We start from the raw sequence: 27,515 nt of genomic DNA, 5'->3' as shown, positions 1-27,515 counted from the left end.
AAATGAATGGATGACAACAGAACTTTAAAAACAGATGGACTTATTTTCCTGACTCCAGATTTAGATGCTCAAATTAAAAGGGCATAGCTATATTAGAACTTAAATCTTAGATTCAGATGTAAAAGGTGATGCTCAAAACAAGGCAATATGTGTTAATGAAGACAGATGAAGTGTAAACACATTTCTTTAAATGTGAAATTTTTCTTCTTAGTATTCCTTGTTTTTCATATGTTTCATCTTGAACTTGGTTCCTTTTCTAAATTCTTGAAACCTTAGTTTACCTCTTCTTATTCAAAATATTATGTCAATGGAAAAATTTTGTCTCATATAATTTTGTAGTATCTTGTGATCAGTTACTTCTATTATTTTCAGGTTAAAAAATATTCTTTATATCCTGAATATCCTATGCTTACACAGACAATATTTAAAACCTTAAAAAATTAACAAGATGAAGGACACATTTAAATTCTACTGCATTTATTTACACTATATAATTTTGCATTCTGAGGCTATTTCATATAGAACTTCTGTTAATTTATTTGAGAGTTCCGAATGTCAGCAGTAGAGCTGGAAGAATGGAATGTAGTGTAGAGCCAAATCAGAGGCAGAATTCTCAGTTGGATGCTGGACACTATATGCTCTGATGTCCTGCGCAGCATTCTCTAAAATACTAGAACTTGTTAACATTTACAGTCAAGTGAGCACATGTAAATCCAGAAGACGTGACCACATTGACACTGAATATCAGCGAGGCAACCACTGGCTGCATCACGCCCTTCAGCCCCCTTTCCAGTTTCCCGAGTCCCCCTGCCCCCTGCTGCCTTCCACACACCCACTGCCCCCAGCGGTGGGACCCCTGGGTCTGGGGGCTGAGTCTGAGAGCCTGCTCAGCCAGTCCTCCTCCTCCTCCTGCAGGATTGACGTCTTCCTCCTGACGGGCCACCTGTGCTCGGGGCCCATCCCTGTCATCAGTTCCTTGTCCTAGCAGACTCTGCCTCTTTCTCCTGCCTTCAACCTCCCTCCCTCTCAGTGCCCCTTGGTGTTTGAACACTGAAAATCTCTTCCATATTTAAAAACTCCTCCCTGTATTTCCCAGAAGACTTCCAGCCTTTATTAGCCAGGATGGTCTTACTTACGGTGCTGCTATAAGTCAGGATTATAGTGACTGTTTTTTCAAAAAAGGAATGAGGGGTGGATGGATGAATTACATTATACTACAATACCACTTTACCTGTTTTAAATATTATTATTCTGTTTAATGTAGCTTTTAAAATAATTTTTTCAGTGAAATCTAGTTGTGTTTCTGCTCAAAGCTCAAGGTGTATAAAACTCAAAACGGCAGCTCCTTAATGTATTGTGAAATGTGTAACTATTGCATGAGCCAGCACTTTTGTGTGACACAGACACCATCACCTCCCTGTGGGCAAACAAAAATAGTGATCTACCTGACCCTGAGCTGCATCCTGAGCCTGGACCCGGAGCTGAGCCCTGAGGACTGGCCGGGTGGGAATGGCTGGGACCATCCATGGAGGGACTGAGCTCTCCTGGTCTCTGCTGACACACTCTCCCTGCTCCCCAGTGAAGCAGAGATGAGCAGACTCTGAGTCTGTGATTTAACAGGGATGAGAGAACGTCTATCTTCCTTTGAAACCCCACTCCATACCATATCTTAGTTATTTGAATCTTTATTGAACACTGGTCCAGACCTTTCTATCCTAACAAAGTGTAACCTATTTTTAAACATATTTTTTATCGTGTACCAACTTTGTATTTCAACTTATAAAATTCATTTGTTTTTTTGATGTTGCTCTCATCTTTTTCCTACAGCTGTTACTTTGTAATATCCTTTCAATAAAGAAAAGAAATCACAGCCCACCCTATGTCCTATTCTCCTAATTTTGAAATAACCTTCAAAGAGGAAAGTTGGCAGGTCGGACATTATTCTTGTGCATGTTGTACCACAGGTCACAGATCACAGAGTGACTTCAAAGAACATTGAACCCACACACTACTATATATAAGACAGGTAACCAGAAAAGACCTAGTGTACAGCCCATGGAACTCTACTCAATATTCTGTGATAACCTGTATGAGAAGAGAATCTGAAAAAGAGTGAATATATATATATATATATATATATAAATATATATATATATATATAAAACTGAATCACTTCATTGTACACCTGAAACTAACACAAGATTGTAAATCAACTATACTTCAATATAATTTTTTTTTAAGGCACAGATCACCTAAAATCACAATGGGTCAGGAGATGGGATGAGGGCTGGATCTGTGGATGAGGGCAGCCAAGGGTGTCTGGGCCACTCTGACTCGTCCTGTGTGGAGTCGTCCAGGACGCCACCCCTCTCTGGTCACCCTCTCTAGCCATCTACACAGAGGACAGGTCTTCTACCCTGGGTCACATTCCCACCACACTCCGAATCACAACGTGAGGAACATGGAGCTGTTTGTCAGGACATCTCTGAAGCTGCACCTGGGTGTCCTCTCTGCTGTGAGTGAATCTGGATTTAGATTCACAAGTAAGGCCATAAACTACTTGATTAATTATGCTGTATCATTACTTTTAGGCACATTAGGATGGCAGGGACATCCATAGTCCCTGAAAGGAAACACAGAGACTGCATTTCCTTTTTCTTCCTCTTCACCTCTTCCTACCTTGGACTTCCCTGATAGCTCAGTTGGTAAAGAATCTGCCTGCAATACAGGAGACCCTGGTTTGATTCCTGGGCAGGAAGATCCCTTGGAGAAGTGATAGGCTACCCACTCCAATATTCTTGTGCTTCCCTTGTGGCTCAGCTGGTAAAGAATCCACCTGCAATGCAGGAGACCTGGGTTCAATCCCTGGGTTGGGAAGATGCCCTGGAGACCGGAAAGGCTACCCACTCCAGTATTCTGGCCTGGAGAATTCCATGGATTGTATAGTCCATGGAGTTGCAAAGAGTCGGACACGACTGAGCTACTTTCACTTTCACCTCTTCCTATTACAGTGATATTCTGTTCTGGAAGACTGCAGCTATCATGGGTTATTTTAATAAATCATGGGGGAGTATTAGAATGGCCTGGAGTCTTGATCTTCCTGTAACAGGAGCCAATTTTTAAAATATTTATTTATTTGGGCTTGCCAGTTCCTAGTTGAGGTACTGGTGATCTCAGATCTTTGTTGAGACATGCAGGCTATTCGGCAGCCATGCAGAAACTCTCAGTTGTGGCTTGTGTGATCTAGTTCCCTGACCAGGGATCCAACCTCATTCCCCTGCACTGGGAGTGGGAAATCTTAGCCACTGGATGACCAGGAATGTCCCCAGGGACCGATTTAATGTCTCCATTTCAGGCGCATGACTCTTAGCCTAGACTTGGCAGTTAGAGCTGCCCAGAGTCCGCAGGAACTCTACAGCCCAGGCTTAAGGCTGAATGGAGCCAGAGAGGGGAGTGGAGAGGGAGGAGCCTTGCTCTTGTTATGATTCAGGCTTGTTTCCCAGAGGGCACTGCCATCTCCCCTGAATAGTCAACGGCTGACTCGAGGCAGGAACCAGGCGAGCCCGACCCAGGTGGCCCTAGTCTTCTCGGCGCCCAGAGCTTGGCTTCCAATTCCTTCTGCTAAGAGACAGGAAGAGTCCTCGCTCTGCCTGTCTGGGCCTGGGTCAGGGTCTGTGCCGGGGGTGGGACCGAAAAGAGGGGCTGGTACTGCCAGGCCGGCCTTGACCCCCGGGTCACAGGAGAAGTTTCAAGTCCAGCTGTCCTGGAGCTCCTGCACTCTGAGCGTCATAACCAGCACCATGCCCATGATCCTGGGTTACTGGGACATCCGTGGGGTGAGCGGGGGTCCTCCAGGGCGGGGAATATGGAGGCGGGTGGGGAAATCCCGGGCAGTGGGACTGGATCAGCCAGAAGCTTCCTCAGGGCTTGCTGCAGCAGAGCCCCTTTCCTTAGCCCCACCATCTTACCTGGGTGTTGGCATGTGTCTGTGGGTGTGGGTGGGTGCATGGGGGGCGCCCATGCAGGGTTGGGGGTGGTGGTGAAGGGAGAGGCTTGGGAGTGTGGAAGCGACCTGGAGCAGTGAAAGTCTGGCAGTCAAGACCTGACAACTGCCCTCTGTCCTGGCATCTCTCCCAGCTGGCCCATGCCATCCGCCTGCTCCTGGAGTACACAGACTCAAACTATGAGGAGAAGAAGTACACGATGGGGGACGGTAATAGCATCCTGTTCATGTCCTGACTTCTGGCCAAGTCATGCTGATTTGGTGCCAAGCTGCTCATATCCTTGTCCCTGTTGCCTCTGTTGCCCTCCATCAGCTGGAGCAGAGGCCTGCCCCTTCCCAAACCCTTTGAGGGTGCAGCTGGCCTCCAAGGAAGGACATGAGAGCCCATAGCTAGGCCCTGTATCAGTCATAGGCTCCTGTTAGTATTGCACTAACTCTCTGTAAGCCTCACTCAGGTAGGTTCCAAATCCTTATAAGTGTGCTTTCCCCCAAAGCTCCATGTGAAATTGGTGGTTCTGAATCCACATCCACCAGTTCAGGGAGATTTGCCTCTGACTCTTCAGTGGGTCCCCCAGGAAGAAGGGCTGGACTCAGGAGATTTGTTTCACTGTATGTTCTTTTTCACAGCTCCCAACTATGACAGAAGCCAGTGGCTGAATGAAAAATTCAAGCTGGGCCTGGACTTCCCCAATGTAGGTGCAGGAGCTGGGGTCTGTGGGAAGAAGTGGACAGTGTCTCCATCCATTTCCTTTCCCAGCTTAGAGGTTTCAGAATCTGGTGCCTTCTGCTCTGTCTCCCAGCTTCCTGGTCCTCTCCCCTGCCCTTTTATGATGTTCTGTGTCCATTTTACAGCGTATTATTTAGTGTCTGCCATAGGCCAGGCTCTGTGAGTGCCAGGTTTCATCTCTACCCTTGGTCAAGGGAGGGGGTGCAGGGGGCTGGTGTTCCAAACACAGACTCCTGTGTGTTGCACAACAAAGGCCCTGTTGTTCTTCCAGTTGCCCTACTTAATTGATGGAGCTCACAAGCTCACCCAGAGCAACGCCATCCTTCGCTACATTGCTCGCAAACACAACATGTGTAAGTGGGGCTGGGGACCACATGCCCACTCCTCTGGGCTGGGCTGGAGTGGGATGCTGAGGGTGAGTCTCTGTTGTGTGGCCACAGGTGGGGAGACAGAGGAGGAGAAGATCCGTGTGGACATTTTGGAGAACCAGACTATGGACGTCCGCTTGCACATGGCCAGGATCTGTTACAGCCCTGACTTTGTGAGTCCCCTCCCACTGGGCTGGGTTGCCCAGAGTTTAAATGCAAGACAGGGTCCCACCTACACTGGTCCTTTTGCCATTTGAACCACTTGGTTCTTTTGATCCACCAAGCTTGTCCCTACAGAGTCCCCAGAGTGACTCTCAGAACCCACAGAACATAAAATGCAAATTCTAATTCCCACCAATCTTAGGAAGAGTCCAGCCTCCCCTGGGTGGAAATTCAATTCCTAGATGGTATATACCTCCTTAACCCAGGTCCTCCTTCCTGGCATCTCAGGGCTCCGGATGTGTGTCTTGTAGGCAGCCCAGGGTCAGACTTTGTTCCTCTCCCTCCTTCCCTTCAGGCTCTCAAATTGTCCCCAACTGTCCAGAAACTGTCCAGAAACTGCCCAGGCATCCACACCATTCTTGTCTCCCACACTGGAATGACTTCTTTCCTAGTCATTTTAGTGTTGATTGGCCTACGTTCTGAGGACCAATCTCCGCCAGGTCCCACAGCACTGCTGGTCTGACCCAGGGCAGGTGTCTGGAGTGGTGACAGGTTCAGGGAGAGTGTGGTTTTGCCTTTTGCTTTCCCATAGCTTCTCACAGATGGGAGGTGGTACTCATAGGAGTTTAGTGAACACAGGTGTGTTGAATTGCCGCGTGGGTATGAACCCAGGTGCAGTCAGAGGCCATTGCTGCTCACCCGCAGCTGGGATCAGACACAACCCTGGGAGGCCTGCACTCTGTCAGAAAGTCTGTGTCTGAGGGTGGTGACAGCTGTTTTTTGTCTAGGAGAAACTGAAGCCTGGTTACTTGAAGGAGATCCCTGAAAAGATGAAGCAGTTCTCAGAGTTTCTGGGGAAGAGGCCTTGGTTCGCAGGGGACAAGGTCAGTGGGATGGCTTCAGAGGAGGGAGAACTACTATTTTTTCTTACTCAGAGTTTGTTGCACATTCATGCTTTGTCTTTCTGCAGCTCACCTTTGTGGATTTCCTGGCTTATGATGTCCTTGACCGGCACCGCATATTTGAACCCACATGTTTGGATGAATTTCCAAACTTGAAAGACTTCATTACCCATTTTGAGGTGATTCCCCTGGTCCTCCTAGTATTTATATCTCTCTTCTCTTCCCTCTACTTTCTGATGCTTTCCTAGTTGAAACTACAATGAGAAATAGAATTTATTGAGAACTTGGTTTATTCCAAGATCTCTGCTCAGCAGCTGACATACATTGTGTTAGATTTAACTTTTATAACATTCCTACAGGGTAGAATGATTATCCTCTCCATTTTACTGATAAGGAATTAAGTTGAAAGGATAAGTAATTTCTGAAGGTCGCAGAACCAGTACAGATTGTGCTGGGCTCCCAGTCAGAGTGTCTGGTTTCTAGGGGCAGCAATCAGTGGCTTTCTGTTTCTTGTATGAAATTGAAAAAAAAGCTCAGGTTCTTTTGTTGACTGGGTTCACAACTATGGGAAGTGTGGATGAAGCAGAATCTTCAGGAGTTTGCATGCAGCTGGCATTTGTAGAGCTGAGACACAATAGGGTTGATATGAAGGAATAAAAACACAAACAGTGTTTTCTCCTGCTCTCCAGAAGGCTCTGTGGTTATTGGCTCCCTCTCTAGGGGTGTACTGAGATTTCCAGGAATGTAATTGCTGCTGGGATTTTCTTCCATATGTAGGTGCCTTCTTGGGAAGATTTTATAAGGACACCTCTTACGAAGGGCACTTTCCTTCCCTCCATGTCTCCCTTCTTTCTTCCTTCCACTTACCCAAGATTCCAACTCAGAGATGGGGTAGTACGTCATTTTAAGTTATATTCATTGATCTGATCCTCTTCCCTGTATGAGGCACTATGTCAGGCACAGGGGGATGCAGAAGTCACATAGTCCTGTCACCCAGCTCTGGGGCTGAGTGCAGCTGAGAACTATAGGACCCCGAGCTGTGTGGTGTGGGTGGGGCCACCTTGGTTCTAGAGGAGCACAGTCTGACTGCACCTCTCAGCTTATCATTCACCCTCAAGCTACCAACCGGAGAGTAACAAAGTCTCTTTATGATGGATTTGGGAATTTGAAGCTCTAGTCGGATATGTTTTTCAGCCTACAATCTTGTTTTGTATTCCCACTCCCATCATGAAATCTGCTTCCTCAGCCAATTCTCTTCAGCTCTGGTTTAGGTCCAAGGCTTGTTTTCCTGAGATTTTTGCAAGAACTGGGATGACTGCCCAGCAGGGAGGATGTGGGACAGATGTGGGCTGCAGTATGTGGCCTGCTGGGGCCTGGGCTGTGGGGTACAGGCAGCTCTAGGTCTTGGAGTCCTGGGAACTCTCGGGCACTGTTCATTTTGGGAAGATGGTGCACAGGTGCACCTGAGCGTCTCACCGCCTGGTTGGTTGCAGCAGGACTGGGGATGAGGAAGGCTGGGGCTCAGTGAGAGTGGGCTCAGGTCCTGGGCCAGGCAGTTGGTTTGTGTGGCCTGGCCTAGTCTTGCTGCTCCACACCACCTGTCCCCTTTCATCCATGTTTTGCTGGATGAGATCTGGTGTCTCTTTCAATCTGTTTGTCTACTCTCTAAGCCCCTTTGTTGTGCTTGGGGTCCACCTGTGGTCAAGCCCTGGGAAGCCAAGAGCTTCCTTCTGAAAAAGAGAATTGTTTTGCAGAATGAGAAGAAGTTGTTCTGTAGGGAGATGTCTGCCTGGGGAGTGGGGGAGGAGACAGTAAAAAACTACAATGTAAATGCAGTGAGTTTCAGTCTTATTTGGGGGTCTTACTGAGGACTTATAGCCTATGTGACAGCCTCTCAGAGAGCTCTGAGTAACTGCTATGAAGAGGTAAGGTAGAAGACAGTAGATATATAAATTATCACCTTGAAAATACATATAGTTGAGAATGAAAAATTTGTCTGCCAAAGGCAGTAAACAAAGGATGTTGCAGCCATCAAGCCATTGCATTATAGTTGTTCCCTGTGGTGGGCCCTGAGGGAATTCAGGATGGAAACCCAATACCCACCACCTAGCCATCATCCACTGCAGCCGTACCCAGCAGTGTACCCAGCAGAGACTCAGGATGGGAAAACACAGGATACTGGCCTCAGATAGCTGAGGTGCATATCAAAGTAACGGTTTCAGTGAGCCCAGTCTTTTGTAGCTTCTTATACACAGAACAGTGCTAAATTCATTAACTTGAGAAGTCTGATTTTCTTTAATTAACAGTAATCTTTTGATATTCCAACTACTTGGTTTTGTTACAAAACTCCTATATATCCTGGCTCCTTCCTTACCTCTTCAAGCCCAGGAAGCAGCCTCTCAGATAGCTGTAAGGGACTGCTCTGAAGTCCTCAGAGAATTACAGTATAAAACATAATTCTCAACTTTTAGATTGTGCATGTTTTTCATGACATCGTCAAATATACATGTTGGTAAAAGATCGCTGCTAATCATCAAAAAACCAACATCTCAAGTTAATGATATTAATGCTTTTCTATGTGTAGGAAGATGGGTGAATCTCGGGTCTTTGTAATTCTTCATTCAAGATGCAACCTAACTCTCTAGGGGACCCTGTGTCCAAAACACAGAATGTTTCATTCTGGTTTTCTCCATCCTGAACTCCCCTTAAGGCACACAGTCTGTGAGTGATTGCATGGGTTGCAGCTTAGTCCCTTCCTTAACCAGGTAGTGAGTGAGACTCTATTCTTTTTGTTTACAGCTTCTTTAGGCCATAAATTTGACCAAGGTTTGGGAGGCATTTCATCACCAGTTTGTCCCATGGTGCTAGGAAGGCTCATTTCTAGGTCAGACAAGGACTTCATTGATAGGTCATTTCTACGCTATAGCTGGACACTGTTAATATACTAAAACTTCTCTGGATCATCTGTCTTACTAACTAGTCTATTATGACCCAGGATATGTTTCCCTTTTTCACTTCTTCCCATATCTAGAGTCACACCATTACAATTAATTTTATATAGAGCTGTGTGTGTGCTAAGTTGCTTCAATTGTGTCTGACTCTTTGTGAGCCCACGGACAGCAGCCTGCTAGGCTCCTCTGTCCATGGGGATTATTCAGGCAAGAATACTGGAATGGGCTGTGAAGCCCTCCTTCAGGAGATCTTCCCAACTGAGGGATCGAACCTACATCTCTTATGTCTCCTGCGCTGGCTGGCCAGTTCTTTACCACTAGGGCCACCTGAGAAACCAATATGGAGGTATATATGCAATATATAGAGGTTTACCATCATTAATTTTATCAGAGACATGGCTGCACAGAAGGTAATGCAAGAAACAATAATCTTATAAAATAATTAAGGTATAAGTATTATAGCTAGTAACATTTTGAAGGTCACAGTACAGCAATGAAGGAAACAAAGCATGAATAATTTGAAAACAACAAGGAGATAATAAATTAAAACAATTATTAATATAACTGGTTGCAGTCTAGATCACAAGAAGCCATCAAGTCCAGAGAGGGGCCAGCTGGAGAGGCCAAATGCTGGAGGGATTAGATAGAAAGAAAAAGATAAATACTCCATCTTTGTTTGCAAAGGTATACTTTCTCAACTTGCTGCAAGTTATAGTAGGCATAAGAGGAAATGTTTCCTCATATCCAGAGAACAAAGATTAAAAGCCAGCAATATTTCAAACAGCCATAAAATTATAAATTCAGTTCATTCAGTGCCATGGAATTAAATCTTGTTGACCTTGACTTTTTTTTGTTAGTAGTTTTATTAAGCCATCAAGTTGTCCATTTACAGTTTTGTAAATTTTTCACTCAGTTCAGTGGAATCATTTAAAAGTTACCAGAAATGTGTATTTGTAAAAACATCCTTTTTATGAATCTTCAAGATCTACATTCTTTTAAAAAGAATCAGAGTACAACAATCAGTTCAGTTCAGTTCAGTTCAGTTGCTCAGTTGTGTCCAACTCTTCGCGACCCCATGAATCGCAGCACGCCAGGCCTCCCTGTCCATCACCAACTCCTGGAGTTTACTCAAACTCATGCCCATTGAGTCGGTGATGCCATCCAGTCATCTCATCCTCTGTTGTCCCCTTCTCCTCCTGCCCCCTATCCCTCCCAGCATCAGGGTCTCTTCCAATGTGTCAACTCTTCGCATGAGGTGGCCAAAGTATTGGAGTTTCAGCTTCAGCATCAGTCCTTCCAATGAATACCCAGGACTGATCTCCTTTAGGATAGACTGGTTGGATCTCCTTGCAGTCCAAGGGAGTACAACAATAACTGCCCATAAATGTCAAAAGACAAATGATCTGGTTACAATATAACTGTCAGTGAAATTTGGTTATTTCTGTGACATACAAAATTTTAATACAATAACTAGAATTAATTACCTATGTAGTATAATCTGAAAGTGTTAATTATAACTTATTTGACAACATTTCCCATGTTACTTAATATACTGAAAAGTGTAATTAATATCTCTTTTTGAGTTATTTTAGGGCCCTCTGAAGCATTCCAAAGTGAGTTAGATGTCAAAAGAACTTCATTTAGAATTTGACTTGGGGAAGGTTTGTCAAAGATATCAAGTTTTTAAAGCACTTGATAAAGTAGGATCATAGGTCCCAGTAAATACTTATTCATTAACCAAAGAGACAGTAAAAGATCTTAAAGTCAAAATATGTGAAATTATAATAGATCACTTAAGAGGTAAAGAAATGTTTTACATTGTTACCAAAAGATCAATATTTCAAGAAAACTTTGTCCTCTCAATGGAAAGAAAAATCAGATTCTAGTTTTGCACCACCTGACATTTAATACTGAGCTTTATTTACTTAGTTAAACTCATTCTAATCTTAGCCAGACTGGACTGCACATAGAATTCCTTTCTAAAGTTATCTTTTCTTTCTCACAAGCCTTTTACAGCTTTCTATATTCATATTAGTTTGTCTCCCGTTTTCTTTCCCATTTAGAAATAACCAGCTTTTTACAAAAAAAAAAAAGGAAAAAAAGAGAAATAATCAGCTTTAGCACAAAATCACTTTATTTTCCCTTAACAAAGTACATTTCCATTTTATTTTTAAATTGAAGAATATTTGATTCAAGTTTTGTACTGTTTCAAGTGTACTGCAGTGTTTCAATTATATATAATTCAGAATATTCTTTTCCATCATAGTTTGTTACAAGATATTAAATGTAGTCCCTGGTGATATACAGTAGGTCCTTGTTGTTTATTTTATATATGGTAGTGTGTATCTGTTAGTGGCAAGCTCCTAATTATTCCTCCCTTTTCCCCTTTGGTAACCATAAATTTATTTTCTATGTCTGTGAGTCTGTTTCCGTTATGTGAATAAGTTCATTTTTATCATAATTTTAGATTCCATATAAAAATGATACATATGACATTTGTCTTTCTCTGTCTGACTTATTTCACTTAGTATTATTATCTCTAGGTCCATCCATGTTGCTGCAAATGGCATTATTTCATTCTTTTCTATTCCTGAGTAGTATTCCATTGTGTGTACACACACACACACACACACACACCACATCTTCTTTATCCATTTATTTGTTGATGAATACTTAGGTTGGTTCCATGTCTTGGGTATTGTAAATCATGCTGCTGTGAACATAGGAGTGCATGTATCTTTTTGAATTAGATTTTCCTTTGGATCCATGACCAGGATTGGGATTGCTGAATCATATGGTAACTCTACTTTTAGTTTTTTAAGGAACTTCGATATTGTTCTCCATAGCATCTGCACCATTTCATATTCCCACCCCACTGTAGGAGGGTTCTCTTTTCTCCATCCTCTATTATTATTTACAATTTATTGACCTTTTGATGATAGGCATTCTGACTTGTGTGAGGTGATGTGTCATTATAGTTTTGATTTGCATTTCTCTGATAATTAGCAATATTGAACATATTTTCATGTTCCTGTTGGTCATCTGTATGTATTCTTTGGAAATGTCTAGGTCTTCTGCCCATTTTTTAAAAACCTTTTATTTTATATTGGGGTATAGCTGATTAACAGTGTCATGATAGTTTCAAGTGAATAGCAAAGTGACTCAGCCATACATATATATGTATCCATTCTCCCCCAAATTCCCCTCTCATCTAGGCTGCCACAAAACATTTAGTAGAGTTCCATGTGCTATACAGTAGATCATTATTGGTTATGCATTTTAGATATAGCAGTGTGTACATGTCCATCCCAAACTCCCTAACTATTCCATCCCCCCATCCTTCTCCCTGGCAACCTAAGTTCATTCTCTAAGTCTTTGAGTCTCTTTTTGTTTTCTAAGTAAGTTCATTTGTATCACTTCTTTTCAGATTCCACACATAACAGCTGTCATACGATATTTCTCCTTCTCTGTCTCATTTACTTCACCCAGTATGACACTCTCTAGGTCCATCCATGTTGCTGCAAATGGCCCTATTTCATTCTTTTTAAAGGCTGAGTATTCCATTGTATGCATGTACCTCATCTTCTTGTTCATCTGTTAATGAACATTTAGGTTGCTTCCATGTCTTGGCTATTGTAGACAGTGCTCCAATGAATATTGGTGTGCATGAATCCCTACAGATCAAGTTTTTTTTTTTTTTTTCTGGATACATGCCCAGGAATGGGATTGCAGGGTCATATAGTAGCTCTATTTTTACTTTTTAAGGTACTTGCATACTGTTCTCCATAATAGCTGTACCAGTTTACATTCCCACCAACAGCATAGGAGGAGTCCCTTTTCTCCACACCCTCTCTAGCATTTATTGTTTGGATTTTTTGATGATAGCCATTCTGACTGGTGTGAGGTGATATCTCATTGTAGTTTTGATTTTAATTTTTTAATAATTAGTTTTTCATGTGCCTCTTGGCCATCTGTACATCTTCTTTGGAGAAATGTCTATTTAGGTCCTCTGCCCATTTGTTGACTGAGTTGTTTGTTTTGATGTTGTTAAGCATCATGCACTGTTTATAAAATTTGGAGACTAATCATTTGTCAGGTCACATCATTCGCAAATTTTTCTCCCCATCTGTGGGTTGTCGTTTCATTTTGTTTATAGTTTTCTTTGCTGTGCAAAAGTTTTTAAGTTGGACTCATTTGTTTAATTTTTGTTTTTATTTACATTATTCTGGGAGTCAGATAAAGAAAGATGTTGCTGCAATTTATGTCAGAGTGTTCTGCCTATGTTTTCCTCTAGGAGTTTTATAGTGTCCAGTCTCACATTTATGTCTTTGGTTCTATTTTGAGTCTATTTTTGTGTATGGTATTAAAGAATGATCTAATTTCATTTTTTTTTTTTACATGTAGCTGTCCAGTTTTCCCAGCACCATTTGTTGAAGAGACTGTTTTTCCAACATTGTGTAGTCTTGTCTCCTTTGTCATATGTTAATTGATAGTAGGTGCGTGGGTTTATTTCTGGATTTTTATCCTGTTCCAGTGATCCATATTTCTACTTTTGTGTCAGTACCATACTATTTTGATGACTGTAGCTTTGTAGTATAGTCTGAAGTCAAGGAACCTGATTTCTCTAGCTTCATTTTTATTTCTCAAGATTCTTTTGGCTATTTGCGGTCTTTTGTGTCTCCATACAAACTTAAAGATTTTTTTTTGCTCTAGTTCTATGAAAAATGCCATTGGCAATTTGATAGAGGTTGCATTGAATCTGTAGATTGTCTTGAGTAATATGGTCATTTTGACAATATTGATTTTTTCAATCCAAGAACATGGTATATTTTTCCATCTGTTTGTGTTGTCTTTGATTTCTTTCATCAGCATCTGATAGCTTTCCAAGTCCATATGTTTTGCCTCTTTAGATAGGTTTATCCTTAGATATTTTTGATATTCTTTTCAATGTGATGGCAAAAAGGGTTGTTTCCTTATTCTCTTTCTGATAGTTTATTGATAGTATATAGGAATGCAAGAAATTTCTGTTTATTAATTTTGTATCCTGCAACTTTACTGACTTCTTTGATGAACTCTACTAGTTTTCTGATAGTGTCTTTAGGATTTTCTATGTATAGTAACAGTGACAGTTTTACTTCTTCCTTTCCAGTTTCGATTCCTTTTATTTCTTGTCTGATTGCTTATGGCTAGTACTTTCAAAACTATATTGAATAAAAGTAGTGAGAGTGGGCATCTTTGTCTTGTTCCTGACGTTAGAGAGCATGCTTTCAGCTTTTCACCATTGAGTATTATGCTAGCTGTGGGTTTGTTCTACATAGCCTATGTTGAGGTATGTTCCCTCTATGCCCACTTTATGGAGAGTTGTTTTTTTTTTTTTTTTAAGAATGGTATCTCTTTAAAGATTGTTTATTTTTGGCTGTGTTGGGCCTTAATTGCAGCACATGGGCTTTCTCTAGTTGCAGTGAGTGGGGGCTACTCTTTGTTGCAGTACACAGGCTTCTCACTGTGGTGGTTTCTCTTGCTATGGAGCATAGGGTCTAGGCACATGGGCTTCAGTAGTTGTGGCTCCGTCGTTGCAGCTTGTAGGTTCTAGACTGCTGGCTCAGCAGTGTGGCACACAGGCTTAGTTGCTCCATGGCACGTGGAATCTTCCCAGACCAGGGATTAAACCTGTGTCTCCTGCATTGGCAAGTGAATTCTTAACCACTAGACCACCAGGGAATCTCTTTGCTTTTATTATTATTGTTGTTGTTGTTTTTTTACCATCAATGGAATTTGAATTTCATCAGTAGCTTTTTCTACATCTGTTGAGGTGATCATATGGTTTTTATTCTTAATTTGTTGATACAGTATTTCAATTGATTGATTTATGGATGCTGAAAAATCCTTGTATCCCTGGATATCTCACTTATTCATGGTATATGATCCTTTCAAGGTATTATTGGATTAGTTTGCTGGTATTTTGCTGAGAAGTTTTACATATCTGTTCATCAGTTATATAGGCTTATACTTTTTTGTGTGATGTCTTTGTTTGGTTTTGGGATCAGGGTGATGATGGCCTCATAGAAAGAGTTCAGTAGTTCCTCTGAAATTTTCAGGAATAGTTTCAGAAGGATAGGTGTTAAGTCTTCTTTAAATGTTTAGTAGAATTCACCTGTGAAGTCATCTGGTCCTGGGTGTGTGTTTGTTGGGAGTTTTGTATTTATAGATTCAGTTTTAGTACCCGTAATTGGTCTCTTCATTGTTAATCTTTCTTCCTGGTTCAGTTTAGGAGATTGTACCTTTCTAAGAATTTATTCATTTCTTCAGGTGGTATATTTTATTGGTATATAGTTGTCATATTTTTATTCTTTATAGTTCCCCCTTTGCCGAAAAGTTTTTTTCCCTTATTTTAATAGTTTTAGTTACGTATATTAATTAGAATTCTTAACCTTTAATACCTTAGTTTCTAATGAAAACTAAGAAATAAGCAAGACTGGCACAATAAAGGACAGAAATGGTATGGACCTAACAGAAGCAGAAGATATTAAGAAGAGATGGCAAGAATACACAGAAGAACTATACAAAAAAGATTTTCATGACCCAGACAGTCACGATGGTGTGATTACTCACATAGAGCCAGACATCCTGGAATGCAAAGTCAAGTGGGCCTAAGTAAGCATCACTACAAACAAAGCTAGTGGAGGTGATGAAATTCCAGCTGAGTTATTTCAAGTCCTAAAAGATGATGCTGTGAAAGTGTTGCACTCAATATGCCAGCAAATTTGGAAAACTCAGCAGTGGCCACAGAACTGGAAAAGGCCAGTTTTTATTCCAATCCTAAAGAACGGCAATGCCAAAGAATGCTCAAACTACCACACTCATCACATAAACAATTGCACTCAGCTCACACACTAGCAAAGTAATTCTCAAAATTCTCCAAGCCAGACTTCCATAGTACGTGAACCATGAATTTCCATTTGTTCAAGCTGAATTTAGAAAAGGCAGAGGAACCAGAGATCAAATTGTCAGCATCTGTTGGATCATCGAAAAAGTGAGAGAGTCCCAGAAAAACATCTACTTCTGCTTTATTGACTATGCCAAAGCCTATGACTGTGTAGATCACAACAAACAGAGGAAAATTTTTCAAGAGATGGCAATACCAGACCATCTTACCTGCCTCCTGAAAAATCTGTATGCAGGTCAAGAAACAACAATTAGAACTAGACATGGAACAACAGATTGGCTTGAAACTGGGAATGGAGTACTGAACAGAACTGAACTGAACTGAACTGAAGAAATAAGCAATTATGAACTGTCTTTTATGTTAGTATTCTATATTAGTATTCTGCAGATGGGCAAATTTATAAATACTATTTTTGGTTTCTAAAAACATGCACTTTTTCTGTATAAAAATTTTTCAGTGTGCTACCAAACATATTTATTAATAGTCCTAAATATCTTACAGTCAGTTCAATTCAGTTTAGTCACTCAGTCACATCTGACTCTTTGCGACCCTATGGACTGCACACACCAGGCTTCCCTGTCCATCACCAACTCCTGGAGCTTACTAAAACTCATGTCCATTGAGTTGATGATGCCATCTAACCATCTCATCCTCTTTTTTCCCCTTCTCCCACCTTCAATCTTTCCCAGTCTCAGGGTCTTTTCTAGTGAGTCAGTTCTTTGCATCAGGTGACCAAAGTATTGGAGTTTCAGCTTCAGCATCAATCCTTCCAATGAGTATCCAGGACTGATTTCCTTTAGGATTGACTAATTGGATCTCCTTGAAGTCCCAGGGACTCTCAAGAGTCTTCTCCAACACCACACACAGTTAAAAAAACAATTCTTCAGCTCTCAGCTTTCTTTATAGTCCAAGTCTCACTCACATCCATACATGACAACTGGAAAAACCATAGCCTTCACTAGATGGGCCTTTGTTGGCAAAGTAATGTCTCTGATTTTTAATATGCTGTTTAGGTTGGTCATAACTTTTCTTCCAAGGAACAAGCATCTTTTAATTTCATGGCTGCAGTCACCATCTGCAGTGATTTTGGAGCCCAAGAAAATAAAGTCTTTCACTGTTTCCATTGTTTCCCCATCTATTTGCCATGAAGTGATGGGACCGGATGCCGTGATGTTTGTTTTCTGAATGTTGAGTTTTAAGCCAACTTTTTCACTCTCCTCTTTCACTTTCATCAAGAGGCTCTTCAGTTCTTTGCTTTTTGCCATAAGGGTGGTGTCACCTGCATATATGAGGTTGTTGATATTTCTCCCAGCTATCTTGATCCCAACTTGTGCTTCCAGCCCAGCATTTTGCATGATATACTCTACATATTAGTTAAATAAGCAGGGTGACAATATACAGGCTTGACGTACTTCTTTCCCAATTTGGAACCAGTCTGTTGTTCCATGTCCAGTCTAACTGTGGCTTCTTGACCTGCATACAGATTTCTCAAGAGGCAGGTATGGTGGTTTGGCATTCCTGTCTCTTGAATAATTTTCCACAGTTTGTTGTGGCTCAGATCATGAACTCCTTATTGCCAAATTCAGACTTAAATTGAGACTGGTTGTCTGAGGAGGCCTTACAAATAGCTGAGAAAAGAAGAGAAGCTTAAAGCAAAGGAGAAAAGGAAAGATATATGAATTTAGAGTTCCAAAGAACAGCAAGGAGAGATGAGAAAGCCTTCCTAAATGATCAGTGCAAAGAAATAGAGGAAAACAATAGAATGGGAAAGACTAGAAATCTCTTCAAGAAAATAGATATACCAAGGGAACATTTCATGCAAAGATGAGCACAATAAAGGACAGAAATGGTATGGATCTAACAGAACCAGAAGGTATTAAGAAGATGTGGCAAGAATGCATAGAAGAACTGTACAAAAAAGATTTTCATGACCCAGATAACCACGATGGTGTGATCACTCACCTAGAGCCAGACATCCTGAAGTCCAAAGTCAAGTGTGCTTTAGGAAGCATCACTACAAACAAAGCTAGTGGAGGTGATGGAATTCCAGCTGAGCTATTTCAAGTCCTAAGTGATTATGCTGTGAAAGTGTTGCACTCAATATGCCAGCAAATTTGGAAAACTCAGCAGTGGCCACAGGACTAGGAATGGTCAGTTTTCATTCTAATCCCAAAGAAAGGCAATGCCAAAGAATGTTCAAACTACCACACAATTGTACTCACCTCACCCCTGGAGAAAGGAATGGCAACCCACTCCAGTATTCTTGCCTGGAAGATTCCGTGGACAGAGAAACCTCATGGGCCACAGTCCATGGGATTGCAAAGAGTCAGACACAACTGAGCAACTAACACACACACACACACAGACACATGCTATCAAAGTAATGCTCAAAATTCTCCAAGCGAGGCTTCACCAGTACATGAAATGAGAACTTCCAGATGTTGAAGCTAGATTTAGAAAAGGCAGAGGAACCAGAGATCAAATTGCCAACATCCACTGGATCATAGAAAAAGCAAGAGAGTTCCAGAAAAACATCTACTTCTGCTTTATTGACTACACCAAAGCCTTTGTGTGGGTACCTGAATGGTCTAGTGGTTTCCCCTATTTTCTTTAATTTGTCTTAATTTTGCAATAAGGAGTTCATGATCTGAGCCACAGTCAGCTTCCAGTCTTATTTTTGCTGACTGTATAGAGCTTCTTCATCTTTGACTGCAAAGAATATAATCAGTCTTATTTTGGTATTGACCATGTGGTGATGTCCATGTGTAGAGCTGTCTCTTATGTTGTTGGAAGAGGGTGTTTGCTATGACCAGTGTGGTCTCTTGGCAAAACACTGTTAGCCTTTGCCCTGCTTCATTTTGTACTCCAAAGCCAAATTTGCCTGTTACTCTAGGTATCTCTTGAATTCCTCCTTTTACATTCTGTCCCCTATGATGAAAAGGACATCTTTTTTTTCGTATTAGTTCTAGAAAGTCTTGTAGGTTATCATAGAACCATTCAGCTTCTTTGACATTAGCAGTTGGGGCATAGACTTGGATTACTGTGCTACTGATGGTTTGCCTTGGAAATCATTCTGTCATTTTTTAGACTGCACTCAAGTACTGCATTTCAGACTTTTTTGTTGACTGTGAGGGCTACTCCATTTCTTCTAAGGGATTCTTGCCCATGGTAGTAGATATAACGGTCATCTGAATTAAATTCGCCCATTCCAGTCCATTTTAGTTCACTGATTCCTAAAATGTCAATGTTCACTCTTGTCATCTCCTGTTTGACCACTTCCAATTTGTCTTGATTCATGGACCTAACATTCTAGGTTTGTATGAAATATTGTTCTTTATAGCATCAGCCTTTACTTCCATCACCAGTCACATCTACAACAGAGTGTTGTTTTTGCTTTGGCGCCATCTCTCTATTCTTTCTGGAGTTATTTCTCCACCCTTCTCCAGGAGCATATAGGGCATCTACCTCCCCGGGGAGTTCATCTTTCAGTGTTATACCGTTTTGCCTTTTCATACCAGCTCAGAGGGTATGGGTAGTTCTCTGCTCCACTGCACAGTGTGGGATGCCCTTGAGCTTAAACCTTCAGGCCCTGAAGCCACAAGACAAAGTCAGGGCTTCTATCCAGAGCCCTTGAATCCTGTTTTCTCAGAATTAGACAAGGCTGTGGTCAATGCGATCCATTTGGTTATTTTTCTGTGATTGTGGTTTTCATTCTGTCTGCCCTCTGATGAATAGGGAAAAGAGGTTTATGAAGTCTTCCTGATGGGAGAGACTGACTGTTGGGCAAACGCCACCTTGTTCTGATGGGCGGGGCCATGCTCAGTAAATCTTTAATCCCATTTTCTGTTGATGGGCGGGTCTGTGTTCCCTCCCTGTTGTTTGGCCTGAGGCCAAACTGTCCACCCAGGCCTCCACTGGAGACGCCTGGACACTCACAGGCAAGTCTGACTGGGTCTCCTGTGGAGACACTGCTCCTTTCTCCTGACTCCTGGTGTGCACAAGGTTTTGTTTGTGCCCTCCAAGAGGAAGCCTCTGTAATGTTTCAGTATTTTATTTTGCTTGGGAATGATCTAGCTATTTAATAAATTTCCATCATTTAACTTAATGTAGTCAAGCTCCAAAGCTTCAACTTATCAAAGATCTGGAGAAACTAGTTTTAAGTAGACATACCATAAAACATAATTATTCTTAAAGAGTTCACTTTGAAGCTCTTATCCCACTTATATTTTTTTACTTCACTTGGTATAGATTACCCATGAAAGTTTCATGAGAAATTAGACCAAGTCACCCATCCTTACAAGCTATTTTTCTAGCTGATGAAATTTTTAAAAGAGATCGTATGACCTTATTTGGCTTTTAGTAAACCTAGGTGCCAGCTTCCCTCATAACTCAGTTGGTAAAGAATCTGCCTGCAATGCAGGAGACCTGGGTTCGATTCCTGGGATGGGAAGATCCCCTGGAGAAGGAAATGGCAATCCACTCCAGTATTCTTGCCTGGAAAATCCCATGGACAGAGGAGCCTGGCGGGCTGCAGTCCATGGGGTCGCAAGAGTTGGACACAACTTAGCGACTAAACCACTACCACCAAACCTAGGTGCAGTAACGTTGACATGTCTGTATTAATTAAACCAACAAACACCCCTTGACAAGGCCCTGCCCACCAGAGGGATAAGACCCAGCTCCACCCACCACTGGGCAGGAACCAGTCCCTGCCACCAGAAAGCTTACACAAGCCTCTTTGACAGGCCTCATCCACCAGGGAGCAGACAGCAGAAACAAGAATAACTACAGGCCTGCAGCTTGTGGAATAGAAATTGCTGTCACAGAAAGTTAGACAAAATGAGATGGCAGGGGAGTATGTCCCAGACAAAGGAACAAGATAAAACCCCAGAACAACTAAGTGAAGTGGAGGTAGGCAATCTACTCAAAAAAGAATTTAGAGTAATGACAGTAAATATGATCCAAGATCTTGGAAAAAGAACACAGACACAAACCAAGAAGATATTAAACAAGAAATGTTTAATAAAGAGTAGAAGATCTAAAGAACAGACAGAGATGAACAATATGATAACTGAAATGAAAAAATACACCAGGAGGAATCAATAGTAGAATAAATGAGGCTGAAGAATGGATAAGTGAGTTTGTGGAACATAATAAAGAAAACAGAAAGAAAAGAAGTGAGGACTGTCTATGTGATCTCTGGGACAATATTAAACATACCAACGTTTGCATTATAAGGTTCCGAGAGAAAGGATTGGGGAAAATATCTGATGAGATAACAGCTGAAAATTCCCTAACATGGGAAAGGAAACAGTCTTACAAGTCCAGAAAATGTAGAGTCCCAGGCAGGATAAAGCTAAGGAGGAACATGCCAAGACATATAGTAACCTTGGAGGCAAAATACAAGCAAAAAACCCCACTCTATTATTTCTTTTATTAAATATTAGCCCTCAGTTTTTACCTCATACTCTGTGAAGAAGTGAAGTGAAAGTGTTAGCTGCTCAGTCGTGTCTCTTTTCTACCCCATGGACTGTAGCCCACCAGGCTCCTCTTTCCATGGAATTCTCTAGGCAGGAATACTGGAGTAGGTTGCCATACCCTTCTCTGGGGATCTTCCTGGTCCAAGGATCGAACCTGGGTCTCCTCCATTGCAGGTGAATTCTTTACTGTCTAAACCACCAGAGAGGTCCAAGAATACTGGGATGGGTAGCCATTCCCTTTTCCCTTCTCCAGGTGATTTTCCCAATCCAGGGATCAAATCCATGTCTCCTACATTGCAGGTGGATTCTTTAGCATCTGAGCTGGCAGGGAAACCCTCATACTGTGTGGGTTCATGTAATCCTGTGGGTTTCCTTATGATGTTTAACTAACATTGTCTGAGGGGTAGATTTACATGCCCTGTCCAAGCATGGGAAGCATTCCTCAGTGAAATATATTGTACATTTCTATAATATAAATGGATAAAATAGATATAACCACCTTATATAAAGCCCATTCAACCACATTAAGTTTTTATAAATTTTCATCCCAGTCCTTTCAACTCTTACTTAGACTTTTAACCATAGCCCTCCTTAGGACCCTATTAACAAGTCTTGGTCTACAAGGGGTCCCAGAAACTTTCCTTTTTATCCCCCAGCCATTTTATTCATTTCTGTATAAAAGGCTTTGGGGTACCCAGTGAAGGATTGAAACAAGGGACCTTAACTGGCCTCTTGCCCAAGCAATTGTTTGTCTGGTAATTTGGTCAGTGTAATTTTTTTCTCTTCCAGACAAAAATTTTTCTTAACTGGGATGAATAGAGTGGCCTTGTCTGAAGTCCTTTAATGTTGAGGTGACCAATACAGGGTTCCTTTGGCCCACAGAACATTGGGTAGTTTTGTATCAAAACCTTGGTTTTAATCCCATCAAAATCTGTTTTATTTATTCCATTTCTTAATGATCATCTAAAGATTTCCATGCTGCCGAGACCAGTCCCTTTAAAATTTCCATATTATTAGGAAGAAATGACTTACCCTCAGATTTTATTTATTTTCTTGTTAATTAACCTAATTACAATTAGATATCATATTGTTTTTATTAGCATCTCTAAGACCCACTGAGAGGAAGCTGAGGCCACAAACCCTGTTTGTTTATTTTAAACTAAGGGAGTCCTTAAGGTTAGCTGTTACATTTCTTTGTATCCACCTTTTAATTGGTCTTTCCATAGGTATTGGGACTTCACTTGTAGCTCAGCTGGTAAAGAATCTGCCTGTGATGTGGGAGACCTGGGTTTGATCCCTGGGTTGGGAAGATCTCCTGGAGAAGGGAGAGGCTACCCACTCCAGTATTCTGGCCTGGAGAATTCCATGGACTGTATAGTCCATGGGATCAGAAAGAGTTGGATATGACTGAGCGACTTCCCAACCCAGGAATCGAACCCAGGTGTCCTGCATTGCAGGCAGATTCTTTACCAACTGAGGTAGAGCGACTTCCACTCACTTCCATAGGTATTACCAATAAAACAGCTGTTTACAATATGAGCTCTCTAAAAGTTTACTGACTTAGAATTTTTTTCCAATTTAAAGTCTCAATTTTTAGGATTAGTTCAGTTCAGTGTAGCTGCCTAAGATTAGCTAGAACATTTGTATATCAAAGGCATAGGGAAATGATTCAAGTTCCTCCTAGAAGGGCTTTGGTTTTCTTATTGTCAGAATTTCGAACTGTTGTTGTTTTCATGGGAATCAATTTTGGTGTTATAAAAAGGAAGCTTTTAAAAGAGGAAATGAGAAAGTAACTTCTTACGGAAAACTGACAAAAGATTGCTTGAAATTATATCAGAATTTTTAAAAGGCGCCTGAAGTTGGCCCTGCTCTCCACTGCTCCTCCCTGCTCCTCTAAGTATCTCCATCAACGCTCTCTTACATGGTGTTTGACTCTCTCTGAACTTCCTTTTCCTAACACTAAAATTGATTCCCATGAAAGCAACAATAATTCAGAAGGTTTGGTAAAGTTGTAATTATTTTGGCCAAAGAAGTTTTGAAAACCTTCCCCACCCCCCCACCCCCAATTCTGACAATAAGAAAACAAAACAAAACAAAAAAACCAAAACCCCTCAATCTTGAAATGACAAAAGAACCCTATTTTGGTGAATTTTAGGTTGAGATTTCCTTTGGTATAGTGTCTCAAATTAAGTAAAGTGAAAGTGTTAATCGCTCAGTCATGTCTGACTCTTTGTGACCCCATGGATGGTAGCCCTCCAGGCTGCTCTGTCCATGGAATTCTCCAGGCAAGAATACTGGAGTGGGTTGCCATGTCCTTCTCCAGGGGATCTTCCCAAACCAGAGATTGGACCCAGGTCTCCTGCATTGCAGGCAGACTCTTTACCATCTCAGCAACCAGGGAAGCCCTTTATCCCAATGAAGTAAGTATTTGCAAGTGTAAGCTCCACATGTGATGCACGTAAACCTGACTGTGATGTTAGTCATTGGTTACCAATCTGTCATTCCTCTTTCTTTTGTCTAGAAAACTTTCCCATTTCAGAGTCTGTCAGGATAAATTGCTATTCGTAACTGTATATGGTGGGCCCTTCTGCTGTTTATGAGCTTAACTCTCCTAGTTGTCACCCTGTAGTCATTTCAGATTTTTTACATGTCTCAGTTTTTCTCTTTGACAGTCTAAAACCATGGTGAGCGCTGGGAACCTAGGATCACCAAACTTTTCGTGTGCGTTCCCCAGACTGGCGAGTGTCTTTAAAGAGTGGGTTTCCCTATGGGACTGCTGTGTGGTATAAGGACTGGCCTCCACCTCTGCTGCAAGCTTCTCAATTGCCTGAGAAAGCCATACCTGGCCAGGAGGAGCTCTGTTCCTTATCTATGGATCTAAGAGCTCTCATATAGTATTTACACCATATTCCAGACAACGGTGGTAAAGCAGTCAGTTCAAGGAAAGACACCAATCAGCCCCTGACCTATTCACTCAGCATGAACTTTCCCAGGGTCTCTCCACTGGGTACTTTCTCAGCATCCCTGAACTGAGAAGTGACGTACCTTTTCATCTACCACTGAATAAAATTCAGGATCGTCAACCAAGATGATAAATCTGTGATCATGAGAGATTCATCCAAATTTGTACGCACATGTAGAGAGGTGGATCGGCACAAGGGGCCCTGCTGGTAGGTAGCAAGGCTCTAGATCCTTGTAAAGTTTTGTTGAGGGGATGAAATCTTCTCTGGGCCCCTCTGTGGTCAGCAAAACTCTCCGCTGGAAAGTAAAACCCACATAATGCAAAGCAGTGAGGTTCCCTTTTATTTGGGGACCTTACTCAGGACTATATCCTAGAACACTGCCTCTCAGATAGCTCTGGGGGAACTGCTCTCAAGAGGTAGGGGAGGAGGTCTGGGAAATAGGAGTAATCAACTATGTATCTTGGTAAAAGATTACTGCTAATCACCAAAAACCAGGGATCTCTAGTTAGTGATTTTAGTGCTTTTCCATGTATGAAAAGATCTTCAGTGTATGTATGTGCAATCTTGGGTGATTAGAGTTCTTCCTTAGATGCATCTTAATGGTCTAGGAACCATGTATCCAAAACACAGAATATTTCATCTTTTTTTCTTCCCCCCATCCTGAATTGCCTTCCTGGCACACTGTTGGTGGGCGACTTCCTTGAGTAGTGACTTAACTCTATAACTGGATGATGAGTGAGCCTCCTGGCTCTTTTTGTTTTCAACTGTGAGAAAGTGGGTGTAGCAGAATGGGGAGCGAGAAAGGGGGCAAGAGAGGGAGCAGGCTGTATTCTAGCCATTTTATTTATGAATTGTGTGATCATGACAGTGGTCCTTAACTTCTGTGTGGCTAGTTTCCCTTCTGATAAATGGGGACAGTAGACCCCATCATGCAGGATAGTGACATAAAGATTCTAAACCTGTATCATCATCTCTAGCGCCCAGCAGTGGGTGGAGTCTCCATATGTGATGTCTTATCAAGATACCACTTGAATTACGGGAAATTGGAAAAGTTAAATTTGCAGAGCTGGGGACACCAGGCGGACTTTATCTTCCCCCAATATTTGACGCCACATGGAAGGGCTGTATCTAGGTTACAAACCTAGGGAGAACTCCATGAACACTACTTGAGCAGCAGACCTGAGGCCTGACCATCTTTTTCCTACCATCAGGGCCTGAAGAGGATCTCTGCCTACATGAAGTCCAGCCGCTTCCTCCCACACCCTGTGTATTCGAAGATGGCTGTGTGGGGCAGCAAGTAGTGCTCTGGACGGCAGGAGACGGGCATGAGGAGCCAGTGCCCTGGAGACCAGGGGGACCTTCCTGCATACAGAACCTTCTGTCTTTTTCTTTCTCCTCTCTTCACTCTAGATGTTCTCTTGGCCCCCTATCTCTCTCTCACACCCCTTTCCATCCCTACTTTAAAGATTCAGTTTCCCATCATATTTGAGCAAGTTTCCTCCCCCACCCCACAATATCTCTCCTGCACTGAAGCCACCCAGGTTGTCCTTCCCTTCCATGATTGCTTCTGCTGTGAGCAGCCCAGACAGATCCCTGGCCCATAGCGCTCTGCTCTGAGCTCCCAGCACTGCAGACTGAAGACCAGACCTGGCCTGGTGTGCAGACCTTGCTTCCCTGTGTGGTTCCCTCCCAGCCTGTCTGATCCCCAGGAAAGCCTTATTCACACCTGTTGTGTCTTCTCTTATTCCCTCCTGGCTTCCTGGAGTCATGAATGACTGTGTTGGGTGTATAGGGGTGTCCATTTTATCTTCTGCTGTCTACTGCAAGGCCACATGGAGGGGAATGCATGTGTGTGTAGAGGGGGTGGGGCTTGCTTGTTCATTTCTATCTCCACTTCAAGCACCTCCGTTGCTTAGCATCCAGTTTCTGCAGTAGGGGAGCCCTTCTGTGCCTGGTTCCCTCTTTAATTCAGCTTTCATGAGATGCCTCCTGTCAGCTTGCAGCACTCTGTGTTCAGGGGACTCTCAGGTGCTGGGGAAGGGGTCTGAGTAGTCTACAGATGGTGTGGGATCCTGGAGGATTCGCTTCTGTCACCCTTTCCTGGAAGCTTACCCTGCTTTAGATACCCTTCATGTGCATTATTAAAACATATCTCAGTAAAGTCTGCCCCTACTATATTATAATCGTGTTTTACTTGTTTTCCTTTCTAGCTTGACCATAAAGTCACTGAGGAAAGAATCCGTGTCTTATTTGACTTTATGTCTCAGATCTATTTTTCTGCCTGGCACACAATAAATATTTAACAAAAGTTGGAAATTTGAAAGAATGATCTCTTGTTAAAGCCCTGCAAAGTGTACAGTCATTATATGGATTTACAGGTCTGGATACAGTTATCTCAGCCACTTGAAGTAAAGACTAAATTTCAGAAGATTTAAAATCTACAGGTCTGGGGGAAAGCCATTAGGTCTCATTAACTTAAGCATTTAGTAGGCTGTAACTGGCCCTTGTATAACTTGACCTGAAATGGGCAGGTCTAGTGTAGCCACTCTGTGTGGTCAAAAGGTGGAGTGCCATTTTTTATCAGAATACCTGCACCTGCAAACTGCAAAAGTACTGCCTCAATACCTGAGGCATAGCCTCAAGTCTTAGCTCAAAACAAGGAGTAACTTTAGAGAAGTTTCCTGTTGAGCAGTTCTCCAGATGGTCATTTACTGCAGTTTAAATAAACAGAGAACAGTAAGAATAATTGTAAAGTCCTTAAGAATTAAATGATTAAAGATAAAACTGGTATGACAGAAAAAAAGCCCAGTAAAACAGAGCAGCCAAGATGGTGTAGTATTAAAACTCTGAGCTCACCTTCTCTCATGAGCAACTCAAATGTCACAACTATCTTCGGAAGACGCATCAATCAAAAAGACTGGGACCTACCAGAAAAGATCTTCTATAACTAAAAGACATAAAGAAAGAAGTACAATAAGACAGGTAGGCAGGGAGGACTCCTGCTATCATGAAA

At 42.0% G+C, this 27,515-nt stretch overlaps 1 protein-coding gene across 2 annotated transcripts; it reads left to right on the top strand.

Annotated features, from left to right (window-relative positions):
* Nucleotides 1–3,515: 3,515 nt before the first annotated feature.
* LOC136147947 (glutathione S-transferase Mu 1-like) lies at nt 3,516–26,740 on the top strand. Of its 2 annotated transcripts, XM_065907329.1 has the most exons (8): nt 3,516–3,836; nt 4,138–4,213; nt 4,631–4,695; nt 5,002–5,083; nt 5,171–5,271; nt 6,049–6,144; nt 6,231–6,341; nt 25,714–26,740. In XM_065907329.1, the coding sequence occupies exons 1-8, from the start codon at nt 3,801–3,803 to the stop codon at nt 25,801–25,803; spliced, it is 657 nt and encodes a 218-aa protein (XP_065763401.1). In that variant the 5' UTR covers nt 3,516–3,800; the 3' UTR covers nt 25,804–26,740. The 2 variants fall into 2 exon arrangements, with proteins under 2 accessions (XP_065763401.1, XP_065763392.1); XM_065907320.1 differs by lacking the exon at nt 6,231–6,341 and having other exon boundaries at nt 3,653–3,836.
* Nucleotides 26,741–27,515: the final 775 nt, after the last annotated feature.

This window comes from Muntiacus reevesi, chromosome 1, assembly GCF_963930625.1.
Source record: "Muntiacus reevesi chromosome 1, mMunRee1.1, whole genome shotgun sequence".
NCBI lineage: Eukaryota > Metazoa > Chordata > Mammalia > Artiodactyla > Cervidae > Muntiacus > Muntiacus reevesi.
The sequence above is the reverse complement of the archived record's forward strand: the minus strand, read 5'-3'. Positions and strand labels throughout refer to the sequence as shown.

What these genes read in the sequence shown, in the direction of transcription:
- LOC136147947 (XM_065907329.1), top strand. Translation starts at nt 3,801, where the DNA reads ATGCCCATGATCCTGGGTTACTGGGACATCCGTGGG. An exon ending in GAAGTACACGATGGGGGACG is followed by an intron (nt 4,214 to 4,630) that starts GTAATAGCATCC and finishes TCTTTTTCACAG; the next exon opens with CTCCCAACTATGACAGAAGC. An exon ending in ACTTCATTACCCATTTTGAG is followed by an intron (nt 6,342 to 25,713) that starts GTGATTCCCCTG and finishes TCCTACCATCAG; the next exon opens with GGCCTGAAGAGGATCTCTGC.